The following is a 14,469-nucleotide window of genomic DNA, read 5'->3' as shown; positions in this document are numbered from 1 at the left end:
AGTGGAGAAACTGGAAACACGGAGGACAGTGAAGTTCAGACGGTGAATTCTGAACAGACTGTTTTAACAAACTGAGCTTGAAAATTCACAAGTGAACAACAATGAGGAAACTCCTTTTGCAGAAGAAACTTTGGATTATAATTATTATAAAAAGACAACTTTCAGAAATCACTACAAGAAGTACTATTTTATATCTTAAATGGACTAATGTGTGGACAATGGGGGAATTATTATGTGTATTACATGTGATAAGATAGTTGTTAAGGTATATAGTATGTTGTAAATTGTAATTTTAACTGGGATAAATGAAAAATAAATGAAAACACATCATGAGATGCATACCAATTTCTCAACCAAGCGTTTCCATTTATCTTACATTTAATGCTCTAATTCCTAAAACTAAAAGTTATATTCTAAAATAAATTAATTATGGAATCAGATATTCATGGGGGGTGGGGGGTTGCAAATATCTGATTCCATAATTAATATATTTTAGAATACTAAAGTATTAAATGTAAGATAAATGGAAACACTTGGTTAAGAAATTGGTATGCATATCATATAAATGCAAATCAAACAAACCTGGGTTGATTACAGTTAAAAGGTAACCTGTATTTATCTTACAAGGTCACAGTTGGAAATGAGAAAATTAATAATGGCTGACCCATCTCTAGACCTCTTGGTGGAACTAGCAAGTCTGCACAGGGCAATCATATCCTAAGTGACATAAATTATTCATGTGGGTCACAGAGTTCTGTTGAGGGTAATACATTATTAGTTGCTTTTCTGTTTTGGAACATCCCAAAGCATGCCATATTGCCATAGAGATGGCCTGTTGGGGTTAGAAGGTTCCTTTGTGAATTTATCTGGGTTTTTTCTCACAGAAGGTAGTTGCAGATTTGGTCTTGTGTAGGTTGTAGCTCACTTAAAATTCCTGAAGGAAAAAGAGACTGGAATATTTGCCTCGCTTGGAGTGAGAGGCAGTGGCCCTTACATTGAAAACTTGCAGTTATCTTGGAGAATGCAATGAAGCTTAAATTTGAGCTAAGAAGTCCACAGTCATAAGGTTTTGAAGAAAATTGGAAGGTCGTTTAGCCAAAAGCTAATGGAAGGATCCCCATGAAATTTCATATCTTGGAGAACAGCTGAAACATGGAGGAGAAATCAAAATGAATTCCAGAGGGCTGTAGCATACCTTTGGATTGGCCCCAGGAAAAGTGATTGAATCTTCAAGATTTTGTAAGATAAGGGAACTCTTGTGGGGATGATGGGGCAATAAAAGTAAAATGGATTCATAGCCTACATAGTAAAAACATTAGTGTTAAGTTAGGAGTGCTTGTTCCCTTTAATTTTTTACATATACAATAAAGTTTGTTTTTGTTTAAAAACATGAAATCTGTGGCGTAGTTCTTTCAGTTAATCACTGGGTGTTTGAATTTTTCTTTAGATGATGGTCTCTAACAGGATTGTAACAGTCTGCTTTAAAAGCTTAGACAGTCTTAACTCAATTCCTAATGGCTACGGGTCCACATCAAAAACTATCCATGATTGGACAATGCTACTCAAAGTTGTCATAGGATGAAATCATTTTGAGGCATTATAGTGTGCAGCAGGTGCTCTTCTACGGTTGAATTTGAATTGCGTCGCTGTGACAAAACAGAGAAACCATTATTCTGCATCTACCTATTCTGTACTTGAGCGAGGAGTGCTCAAAATGTTAAATCGATTCATTTCTCAGCAGTGATATCACTTATCCTATGCACAAACACCAAAGGACTGGTGAGGGATTAAAATTGGGTACTCATTGCTGTGCTTCCAATCCAAGGCCTGACACAATTTTAACATTACAGCTTTAACATTTAGGTCAGGTGTCCACCAGAGATACCCTCAGATGGTGTCATCCAACCCTCAACACCATTTAATTTAAAATTGTGGAAGCCCCACCTAACCCCTGAGGCACTTGTAAAACCTTTGAAATTGCAGAGTAAAAGCTATTGAACCTTTATAAAATGGGCCTCTCAGCAATAGCTCAGTGGACTATTGGGGGAGAATATTCTCCTCGCTGCCATTTTACATGGACGGGCCTTAATTGACACGCGCCCAGAAGCACTGAGTGCTCCCTGGGCGGGCGGGAGGGGGTATTGCCTGAGTCGGGAGAGCGCTCTTTCGTGCAAGTGCGCAAAAGAGCGCAGAAATCTCCCTGAGGCACAAAGGTGCCTCAGGGAGATTAGTTTTAAGTTCAAACAGTTTAATAAAGTGTTGAAAATTTTTTAATAAAATGTCCCCTCATGTGAAACTGTCACATGAGCTGGGACATGTGCATTAATTTTAATAAAAATTTTTCTGAAAATTTTAAATCATTCATGAAACCTCATCCCGGCCGTGGATGAAGTTCCATGAAAAATGCGAAGGCCGCCTGGGTTCTTCGCCTGCCCGCCAACCTTAAGGTTGGAAAGGCACCTCAGCTGATTGCCTTAATTGCTTTTTAACAGGCCTTAATAGGCCTTTGACAGTTCAGCGGACATGCAGCCGAGTTGACTGCACCCCGGCTGAACTGAAAATCTAAATGACGCACTGTGACGCCGGGATGCATGCCTGACTTCACCCCGCATCATTTTACGCCTCGGCAAGCGGGCCCTGCCCCCGCTCACCGAGCCGAAGATTCTTTTTGCCATCTCCTGGAGGGTTTTCTGCTTCCAAGTCATTTCTTTCATGCATTGCGTGAATTCAGTTTTAGGACTCACACTCCAAAAAGGATGTATTGACCTTGGAGGAAGACAAAACTATACCAGAGTTTAGAGGATTAAATTGAGTCCAGGTTGCATAAACTTGCTTTATATGCTCTCAAGTATAGGAGATTGAGGGGGTGAACTGATCTTTAAAATATTAAAAGGATTTGTAGGATAGATACGGATAAACTATTTTCTCCAGTGGGGAAATTATGAACATGGGGGCATAACCTTAAAGTTAAAGCCAGGCCATCAGGACTGAAATCAGGAAGCACTTTTTCACAGAAGGGATAGTAGAAAAGTGGGACTCTTTCTCCCAAAAAGTTGTGGATGGCGGAAAAATTGAAGATTTCAAGGCTGAGATAGATATTTTGTTAGGTAGGTTATTAAGGAAGATAAAACAAAGGGCTGAAACTTCCGGTTGGCATGCGGGGACGGGTCCGACAAACCGACACGTAAAATTATGTGCGATGACGTCGGGCATGCATCCCGACGTCATCGCGCGCCATCACGATATTTCGTTTGAAATGTCAACGGCCTATTAAGGCCCTTAAGAAAGTATTTAAACTAGTTAAGAATGCTGCCCATCCAACCTTAATGTCAGTGGGCAGCTGAAAAGCCCAGGCAGCCTTTGCGTTTTTCAGGAACTTGAAGCTTTTATAAAATTAATTCATTCATTTTCCCACCTTCACAAACATGTCCCAACTCATGTGACACTATCACATGAGGGGACATGTTTAAATAAATTTTTACACCATAGATTGAAGTATTTTATTGTCTATTCAATCTCCCTGAGGCAGCTCCGTGCCTCAGGGAGATTACTGCGCTCTTCCACGCGCATGCGTGAAAGAACGCAGGCCCCGACTTTCCCTCCTCCCCCCGCCTGCACGGGTAGCTCTGAGTGCTACTGGCCGTGCGTTATGCTAGGCGGGCCTTAGTTGGCCTGCCTACGTAAAATGGCGGCGCGCAGCCAATTGCGGGCGGCGATCGGCTCTGCACCCACCTGCTCCTGCCCAGCCCGCCCGCCATAGGAAAAATCCAGGCCAAAGGCAGGAAAATAGAGTTGAGGTGGAGATCAGCCATGATCTAACTTAATGATTGAGCTGGCTGAAGGGGCTGAATGGCCTACTGCTGTTCTACTGTTTCTGGGGACTGAAATCCTTTCTGATTTTTGGGAGATCAATTTTCATTTGGTTTATTTTAATTAGCTTTATAGGTCCAAGTTTCCAAATCAAAATACATCTTCAAATCAAATAGCATTTTTCTAAACTGTAATTTTAATGGCGTTTGAGCTCATCACTTCAAGACACTCTGGATTATTAGAATTATTTTATTATGTCTCTCTGCATGAATAGGGATAGAAATTACAACATTACATATATTATTCAGTACTTAGAAATCTACTTCAGAGACTGTCAATTTGATCTAATGATTATTATCTCATTGAACACATTTTCTTCCAATTCAAGAATACTTTAACATATGAAATGCATTTGTGCTTCAGTAAAGCTATTTTATTTGTACCAGTTGCTAACTACCTCACTATTAGATGCTATATTTTATTATCTTCCCTTCGGCTCCTACCACAAAGCACTAACTGTTAGTTCCTGGAAACAGTGGGCTGAATTTTGCCGTTGGCGAGCAGGGGGCGGGGCCCGCTTGCCGACGCGTAAAATGACATGGGATGATGTTGGACGGAACCCCCAACGTCATCCCGTCCCATTTAAATTTTCAGAAAGCAAAATCAGCTGCGGGCCCGCCAACCTGTCAATGGCCAATTGAGGCCATTGACAGGATCATTGAAACAATTAAAGGACCTGCCCGTCCAACCTTAAGGTTGGTGGGCAGGCCTGGAGCCCCAGCGGCAAATAGAAAAAACATGAAACCTCATCCACCGGCGGGATGAGGTTTCATGTAGGGATTTAAAAAGTTTAATAAAGCTTTAGTGTAATTTATGAACATGTCCCATCTCATTTGACATTTTTAAAACTGTCAGCGATCTCCCTGAGGCAGCACTTAGCCTCAGGGAGATGTGCGTTCTTTCGTGTGCATGCGCGAATGAGCGCACTCTCGCTTTTGGGGAATTCCCCCCTGCCCGCATAGGAAGTGCATAGCGCTTCCCGGCGGACGTCACGCTGGCCGGGCCTTAATTGGCCTGCCCACGTAAAATGGCGGTGGGGCCCGCTTCTCCGGTGGGGATCGGCTCCCTGGCTGCCAGAGATTGGGTCGGGCCCGCCCACCCGGCAGGTAGAAAATTCTGCCCAGTGAAGCTGTGGAATTTATTCAAGACAGGCAGGAACAGTCCAAATTGAGATAGCAAAATCACCAGAACAATTTTCATTATATACTGGGAACATTACTTATATTCTTAAAGTTGACTTTAGTGGGGACATAATTTGATGATAGCAGGTCAGTCATCTGTACTACACCTCACCCAGTCTTCCTTTCCATTGACTTCACCAGAAAGACAAGTCAGGCATAAAGAATAACAAGCAGATAATCTACTGCTGACCGTTTAGTGACACCAGCAAAGTCAATTTCAGCCCAATTTTAACCTAACCTGCTTGGTCAGAAATTGACAGGATTGGCTGTCCATCTCTGCTAAATCCAATGGAAAATAAGCAGTGAAAATACATCATTTCTCAAAAAATTGAAGTGGCTGATCCCTCTGTTATTACAGTTCTTTTATAATATTTATCCAATCTCCAAATTCCAATCTCAAATAAGATTGCTATAGATACTTGAAATAAGCCTCCAAATATTTATATTACTTTAAACCTACATTCCTACCTTGCAGTCATGTCCTCAGAGTCCATTTGGATCACACAGATTCCATTTTCACATTGTCTTCCCACTAGGCTGTGCACATGCAAAAGTGGCGGTTCATCAATGGTTACTAACTGAACCACAATTTTGGCAGGTCCAGTGTAGTTGTGGATCTATAATTGAAACAGAGATTGAGGTTTATGAACATTTAAGGGCATGGTACAGGGAGAAATAAAATGGAGAGGAGAAGTACTTCTTAAAATATTCAAGACTGGGCTGATAAGTGGCAAGTAATATTTGTGCCACACATGTGCTAGCCAAAGGCCATCTCCAACAAGAAAGAATCTAATCATTTTCTTGTAACAATTCAATGGCATTAGCATTGCTAAAACCTCCCACCATCAACATCCTGGGTATTACTATTGACCCGAAATTGTACCATTGAACTGGGCCGGCCATTTCAATACTGTGGCTATAAGAACAGGTCAAAGGCTGGGAATTCTGTGACAAGTAACTCACCTCCTGACTTCCCAAAGCCTGCACATCATCTACAAGGCACAAGTCAGTGCAGACCCAGCAACATTCAAGAAGCCCAACAACATTCAGGACAAAGCAGCTCAATTGATTAGCACATAATCCATCATCTTAAACATTCACTCCCTCCACCATTGATGCACTGTGGCAGCAGTGTGTACTATCTGCAAGATGCGCTGCAGCAGTTTTTTCAACAGCATCTTCCAAATCCACAACCTCCAGCACCTTGAAGGATAAGGACAACTAGATCGTGGGGACACTACTGCCTGCAAGTTCCTTTCAGTCACACACTATTCTTACTTGGAGCTACATTCCTGTTACTTCATTGTCACTGGGTCAAAGTTCTGGAACTCCCTCCCTAACAGCACTGTGAGTGTAACTACACCACATAGAATGCAACGGTTCAAGAAGGTGCACCACAACCTTCTCAAAAGCAATTAGGGATGTGCAATAAGGGTCAGAAGTGGGGATGTTTGCTGATGATTGCACAATGTTCAGCATCATTTGGAACTCCTCAGATAATGAAGCAGCCCATGTCCAAATGCAGCAAGACCTGGACAATATCCAGGCTTGGGCTGACAAGTGGCAAGTATCATTTGCTCCACGCAAGTGCCAGACAATGACCATCTCCAACATGACAGAATCCAACATTTCCCCTTCACATTCAATGTTATTACCATCACTGAATTGCCTACTATCTACATCCTGCGGGTGACCATTGACCAGAAACTGAACTGGACTAGCCATATAAATACTGTGGCTACAAGAGCAGGTCAGAGGCTAGGAATCCTGCAGCGAATAACTCACCTTCTGACTCCCCAGAGCCTAAACACCCTCTACAAGGTACAAGTCAGGAGTGTGATGGAATACTCCCCACTTGCCTGGGTGAGTGCAGCTCCAACAACAGTCAAGAAGCTTGACACCATTCAGGACATAGCAGCCCACTTGATTGGCACCCCATCCGCAAACATTCACTCCTTCCATCACCAACGCACAGTGGCAATAGTGTGTACCATCTATAAGATGCACTGCAGGAACTCACCAAGGCTCCTTAGACAGCACCTTCCAAACCCACGGCCTCTAACATCTACAAGGACCAGGGCAGCAGACACATGGGAACACCTGGAAGCCATATACCATCCTGACTTGGAAATATATCACCATTCCTTCACTGCCACTGGGTCAAAATCCTGGAACTTCCTCCCTAACAGCACTGTGGGTGTACCTACACCATGGCAGTTCAAGAAGGCAGCTCACCACCACCTTCTCAAGGGCAATTAGGGATGGGCAATAAATGCTGGCCTAGCCAGCAAGGCCCACATCCCATGCATGAATAAAAAAAATGCTGGTCATGACAGCATTGCCAACATCCTATGAACAAATAAAAAAAAAGAGAAATTGGGTGGGGTGTACAACAGGTGACAAACCTGTTATCATCTGTTTTGTGCATCTGCGAAAGTTGAATTTCACCCCAAAATATCAGTTTACAAAGAACATTCTTCTAGTTCATGTAAACACTGGATAAATCAGTAATATTAGTTGATGTACCGTGAAAATTTAGACATATCTTGTGTCAACAATTCGGTTATGCCTTTTGTCATGGATCCTCATTTCTGAAACACAGTTACATACCTCAACATGCCCATTATACATATCACTATCTTAAAATAGAGGACTCACATAATCAAGCTGTTTGCTTCCACATATACTGTTATGTTTTTGTTTTAAAATCACTTTAGTTTGTTAATGAGTTTTTAGTGGCTTATCACCTCGCTTTCTGATTTTTCCTTTCAATATCTATGTTCAGGATATTTTCCCTGTAAATTACTGTTATATCGATAGACCATTAGGCCTGATATTAAGCCTTCCCTACACACCCACGACAGGCAAGAGGTGGTCGATGGGAGGCTTTAAAGATTTAAATATGATAAAAGCATCCCCAACACGCTGCGGATTGCTGCCACTTTAATGCCAGCGATCATCAAGGTGCCTGAATAAAATACTTAAATCGGAGTTCCATAGTGCAATTGGTCATGCAATTTAAAATTCACAGTCACTTTGCAGGGGTTGGGAAAGCTGTCAGTGAAAGAGAAGTGCAAGTGCTAGCTCCATAAAGAAAGTGTCATTTTGAGCACTGCTTGCGGGTCAGGAAGAGCAGTAGTTCTCTGACCACTGCCTCCTACTGGCGGACTGCCACTTGGAGAAGGACCTGAGGGTGGGCAGGGGGGCATGGAAGCTAAATGTGCAACTGCTGACCCCAGAGAACATTGAGGAGCTCAAGAGGGATTACAAAGGTTGGAGAACCGTGAAACCCCTCTTTGAGTCCCTGACACACTGGTGGGAAGCGATCAAGGGAAGCATCAAGAGGTTTTTCATCCTCAAAGGCACCCAGAAAGCTAGAAAGGAACAGAGGGAAATGTCCCGACTCCAGAAAAAGATGCAGAATCTGCTCCGGCTGCAGTCGATGGGGGTCGATGTCAAGGAGGAGCTCCAAGAGGTGAAGGGCCAGCAAGCCTCGCACTTTGCCTCGGAGGCCTCCAAGATCATCTTCCGTTCCAGAGTCCGCTCCGTGGAGCAGGATGAGACGTGCTCACGTTTCTTCTTCCAAAAGGTACACAGAGAGCGCTCTGTGATCAGCAGCCTGAAGGAAGAAGACGGCTCAGTAAAGTCATCACGGTCCGACATTCTGAGGATCAGCAAATCCTTTTATGCCGGACTGTATGACGTGAAGCCCACGGACAGCACGGCCTCCCAGTCCTTCCTGTCCTCTATCACGGAGGTCTTAGACCACAGTACGCGGGAGAGCCTGGACAAACCGCTAACTCCTGATGAACTGACTAAGGCCCTGGAGTCCTTCGAGAAGAGTAAAACTCCCGGAAGCGACGGCTTGCCGGCGGAGTTGTATTCGGCTCTGTGGGACTTGATCGGCCCGGACCTGCTAGGAGTGTACGAGAGTATGCTCCTGGCCGGTAGTATGTCAGAATCCATGAGGAAAGGCATCATCACCCTCATCTACAAGCACAAGGGGGAAAGGGAGGAAATTAGAAATTGGTGACCCATTTCACTGTTGAATATGGACTATAAGATTCTGTCCAAGGTCATCGCCAATCGGGTCAAATCCGCTCTGGAATTGGTGATTCACCCTGACCAGACCTGCTCTGTGCCAGGCAGGAAGATCTCTGACAGCCTGGCGCTGCTCAGGGATACGATTGCCTATGTACAGGACAGGGGTGTGGATACCTGCCTCATCAGCTTGGATCAGGAGAAGGCCTTTGACAGAATATCGCACACCTACATGGGGGATGTGCTCTCCAAAATGGGGTTTGGGGAGGGAATTCGAAATTGGATCCAACTGCTCTACACTAACATCAGTAGCGCAGTCTCAATCAATGGGTGGGAAACAGATAGCTTTCCGATTAAATCTGGAGTCAGGCAGGGCTGTCCTCTCTCGCCTGTCCTTTTCGTGTGCTGCATAGAACCCTTTGCCGAGTCCATCAGGAAGGATCCGGGCATAAGAGGAGTGACGATCCCAGGCAGTGGAGGCACTCAGGTAAAAGCCTCCCTGTACATGGACGACGTCGCCGTCTTCTGCTCGGATCCGCTGTCGGTGCGCAGACTGATGCACATCTGCGACCAGTTCGAACTGGCCTCGGGAGCCAAGGTAAATCGTGGGAAGAGCGAGGCCATGTTCTTTGGGAACTGGGCTGACCGATCCTTTGTCCCCTTCACTGTCAGGGCTGACGGCCTGAAGGTGCTGGGGATATGGTTCGGAGGGACCGGGACATGCGTTAGAAACTGGAAGGAGCGAGTGGCTATGGTGAAAAGGAAACTGGGCATGTGGGAGCGACGCTCCCTCTCCATTGCGGGTAAGAACCTGGTCATCAGGTGTGAGGTACTCTCGCTGTTGCTGTACGTGGCGCAGGTCTGGCCCATTCCAGACTCCTGCGCGATGGCGATCACTCGAGCCATCTTCCGCTTTATCTGGAGGTCGAAAATGGATCGTGTCCGCAGGGACGCGATGTACAAGCCTCTAGATAAAGGGGGAAAAAACGTGCCCAACATCGCCCTCATACTGATGGCCACCTTTGTGTGTGGCTGCATCAAGCGGTGCGTAGACCCTCAGTACGCAAACACCAAGTGTCACTACGTGCTGAGGTTCTACCTGTCCCCGGTGTTGCGAAGGATGGGTCTGGCCACGCTGCCGCGGAACGCTCCAAGTAGTTGGACCGTGCCGTACCACCTGTCCCTGGTGGAAAAATTTATGCAGAAAAACACCTTTGACCACAAGTCCATCAGGCAGTGGTCAGCACGTAACGTCCTAGAGGCCCTGAGGGAAAAGGAGAGGGTGGACCCTGTGGGATGGTTCCCCGAGCAGACTGTCAAAGTCATTTGGCAGAATGCCTCATCGCCAGAACTTTCCAACAAGCACCAAGACATAGCTTGGCTGGTGGTGAGAAAGGCCCTCCCCGTCAGATCCTTCCTACACGCCAGGAGGCTCACCCCCTCTGCACGTTGCCCTCGAGGTGGCTGTGGTGGGGAAGAGACCGTTGTTCACCTCCTTGTGGATTGTGCCTTTGCAAAGAAAGTCTGGAGAGAGATGCAGTGGTTGCTGTCGAGGTTCATCCCGAGCAGTTCTGTGACACAGGACTCTGTGCTCTACGGGCTGTTCCCAGGGACACACACCGAGACAAACATCGACTGCAGCTGGAGGATCATCAACTCGGTGAAAGACGCGCTTTGGTCTGCCCGAAACTTGTTGGTCTTCCAGCACAAAGAGTTGTCCCCGACCGATTGTTGCGGACTGGCACAATCCAAAGTCCAGGACTACGTGCTGAGGGACGCACTAAAGCTTGGGGCAGCTGCCGCGGGGGCGCAGTGGGGAAGGGTCGCTGTCTAGGACCTTTCTACCACAGCGCACCGAGAGACTGGGAACTGTTTAGAGCCCCTCGGGCTGTACAGATCAAAATGAAAGGCTGTAAATGATTGTAATATTGTTTGTACTGATGCACCTGGTGATACATTTTGTAAAAGTTTAACCTGGATTGTACCCTTGTAATGTTGTTTTTGAAATGGTTTGGAATGTGATTGAAGATATTTTATGAATAAAGTATATTTTTACAAAAAAAAAAGTCAGGAAGAGCAGTAGTGCTTTCCCTGGCCCCTCAAGGAAGCCTTCAGCCTCTCCCCGATTATTGTGGCTTTTCTCCCTCTCACCTCTTCTGATTCTATCTCCCCCTTTCCCCTCCCCAAAGCAAAGAAAGGACACTCAGAAAATGACTGTCAACCAAGTTTGTGACTATCATTTTATTTTGATATGTGTCCCTCATCCCCACCCCCCTGCCTCCCATCACTACCTCCCCATGTGTCTACACGGGCATGAAGGAGAAAGTTTGTAACTGCTGCCGTGCAAATTTAAACTAGTCCCAATCAATTGTTCCTGGGAAGCTGTGCTGCTGACATGGGGAATTTTATGCCCCCATCCCACTGCCAGTGTATTTATAGGCGGGTGGGGGTGGGGTGGGGGGGCATGTAAAATATAATGCGTAGCTAGCCCACCACCTTTCTGCCCACCTTCAGCTGTCCCCCAAAATACATTGCCCCCCAATTAATGGCCTGTTTCCACCTCCGCCACAATAACACTTGCAGCTGGGGAGGGTGGACCAAAGCTTGCTCTTTTATGACTTTGAGTTATAAAGTGGGAAGGAAGGCGGGGTAACTCTTTTGGGGTGTGCACTGTGCCCATTGGGCAAATGCCCCCCAAGATGTCCCTCATTTATGCCTCTCCCCTTCTCTGTCCTCCAAAACCCACCCTTCTCCCCCCTCCCTAGGGTCCCTGATCCCTTCCCAACCAAAAACTCTGGAATCATCTGTAAATCCAGCATCCATGGATCTTCTCCTCAGGGCAATCAAATTGCTCAACAGCTCTTGAGGGCAGGGCTTCCTTTCCCTGAGGGGCAGATGTCCTACTCTCAACACGGTAAGGCCGCCTCCAGTGTAGTATTGCTGCGGAACAGGCTTTTTTAAAGACGTTAGCTCAAGACCGACCTTTCTACATGGTGGGGTGGTGGTGGAGGTGGAGTCGAGCAATATGCCCCCCCCATAAAATTCACCATAGAGTGTTGGAAAGTCATAAGCCTGATTTTCCAAAATTAGTTTAATTGCTTGAACCAATAAATTAGCTCAGGATCCTCACATTATTAACATTGAATAATAGCTTTCAGTATTGTTCTAAATTTATTTCTTATTACATCTTCAGCATAACACAAAGGTTGATATTAAATAACAAATAAACTAACAAAAATTATGAAACATAAAGACAACAAAGCCAAATGAAATACTTAAAAGGAACAAGTTCACAGGCAAAAGATCACATTAAAATCTTTTCGCAAATTAAACTTCTTTGAGGATGTTACAAGCAGACTTTGTCTGCACTGGTGTGCAGTGTTTGGCTGCAGTAGAGACCTTCAGTTGGAGATTGGTGACTGAGGGATTTTAAGGGTTAAATTAAGGGTTAAGTTCTATCTAAAGTCTAGTCTTTCTTTAATTTAGCAATTAACTAAAAGTTACCGTTAGGATTGGAAGAAGGTGAGTTTTAGACTGGAGAGGAGAGGCCAGTGAGAGCGGTATAAAAGGGCGCGAAATACAGAGGCTGAGACCAGAGAGGAGAGGCCAGCGAGAACGCTATTAAAGGGCGCGAGAAACAGAGGCTCAGACCGGAGAGGAGAGGCGTACCCTCAGGACCCTCAGGTGGTGGAGTTCGAAGTGATGTCACAATTCAAAAAGTGATGCGACACAGGAGCGGCAGCTGATTGGTAAGGAGGGTCAGGTGAGCACTTCTACTTCTACTTTCTCAACTAATTAAACTGTTGCAGTCCATTGGCTTAAACAAAATAAGGTGAGGACTTTGGACTGTAGTGGGAGTGTTTGGAGTGGAATAAGGCCCCAGCATAGTTAGTATTCTTTAAAGTGTCCCTGGCAACCATGCGTGCAGGAAGTATGTCCAGCTGCAGCTACTGGCTAACCGTATTTCGGAGCTGGAGCTGCGGAGTTGGCCACGGTGGGGTTATTGAAGATCAGGGTGCAATTGATGCACAGCATCAAGTTAGGAAGGAGGGCCAAATAGACTGTACTGACCAGATCTTTGCTGGCCTTCTGTCTGTAATTCACTTCAGGCAGACAGGATGGGTCTCATGTACCCAATGCTTTTTGACACTATTGTGGAGGAAGACAGGGACTGGCAAAGGATGGCCAGGGACCAGGTGCAGCAATGGCCAGAAGGACAACAAAAGGCGGTAGCAGAGGGTCTGACAGCTTAGGAGGTTGGCAGCCAGATGCCAGTGTGATGCCGGCAATGGCATGTAACTGAATATTCCACATGGGTAGTAACTACTTGCAAACGTCAGAGAGGCAATGTCAAAGATGGCTGATGGTGTCACAGCAGTCAGTCACTGACCTCTGTCAGCTCCTGCAGGAAGACCGACTGCCCTGTGGAATGGGATGCAATTCTATGCTAGTAGCCTTAAAAGACACTGCAGCCTTGCCACCGGGTTGTTCCAGGACTCTATGGGGACATGTGTGGCATCTCCCAGTCAGCCACACACACATGCATAAGGGGATTCAACAATCTCCTGTTCAAAAGGACCGATGATTTTGTGAGATCCACCACAGATCCTGAGAGCCAGGCAGCCAGATCTGTTGAATTCGGCTCCATAGCTGGATTTCCTCAAGTGCAAGGGGCAATTGATTGCACACATGTGATGCTGAGAGCTCCCTGGGAACAGCCAGCAGCAGTCATAAACCAAAAGGAGTTTCATTCCATCAATGTGCAGCTGGGTTGTGGCTACCAAAAATGAATCCTGCCGGTGTGTCCTCGCTTCCCAGGGAGCTCTCATGACTCGTATGTTCTCAGTCACTATCAGATGCCACGGATGTCTGCTTCCCCTGTGCAATTGCCGGGACAGCTCCAGGGTGACAGGGGCTCTCCTCGTAAGACCTGGCTCATGATACCTGTACAGAACCCACAAAGCCCAGCAAAGGAGAGGTATAATGCCTCCTATGCGTCAACAAGGGCAACAGTAGGACAAACCATTGAAGTGCTGAAGATATGGTACCGCTGCCTGGACGACTCAGGCGGATCACTGCAGTATGCGCCATGGAGAGTCTCAAGGATCATTACAGTCTACTGCACAGTGCACAACCTCACAGCAAAGAGGTGAGAAATTTCCTGCCAGGAAGATGGGGGAACCAGATTCAACCTTAAAAGAGGATGAAGAGGAAGAATCAGAAGCCTCTGATCTGAGGTGTGGCTCCAACTGCAGATGCCAGGTGTGGAGTTACACATGAGGGAAAGGCCTGTGACACATTCATTGAATCCCAATTTCAGCCAGAGGTCCCTGCAGGATCTTCTGATTTGTGTATCAAGAAATGTTTCAATGGAAGT

The 14,469-nt window shown here is 45.8% G+C and overlaps 1 protein-coding gene across 1 annotated transcript in view; it reads right to left on the bottom strand.

Moving 5' to 3' along the window:
• The window catches only part of LOC144685340 (uncharacterized), a 156,351-nt gene that overhangs the window by 57,708 nt on the left and 84,174 nt on the right, over window positions 1-14,469 (bottom strand). The window contains exon 5 of the mRNA XM_078549748.1: window positions 5,520-5,668. Within this exon, the coding sequence (XP_078405874.1) occupies window positions 5,520-5,668 (149 nt within the window). The remainder of the gene's footprint in view (window positions 1-5,519; window positions 5,669-14,469) is intronic.

The sequence above is a fragment of the Cetorhinus maximus genome, chromosome 10, assembly GCF_964194155.1.
Source record: "Cetorhinus maximus chromosome 10, sCetMax3.hap1.1, whole genome shotgun sequence".
NCBI lineage: Eukaryota > Metazoa > Chordata > Chondrichthyes > Lamniformes > Cetorhinidae > Cetorhinus > Cetorhinus maximus.
The sequence above is the reverse complement of the archived record's forward strand: the minus strand, read 5'-3'. Positions and strand labels throughout refer to the sequence as shown.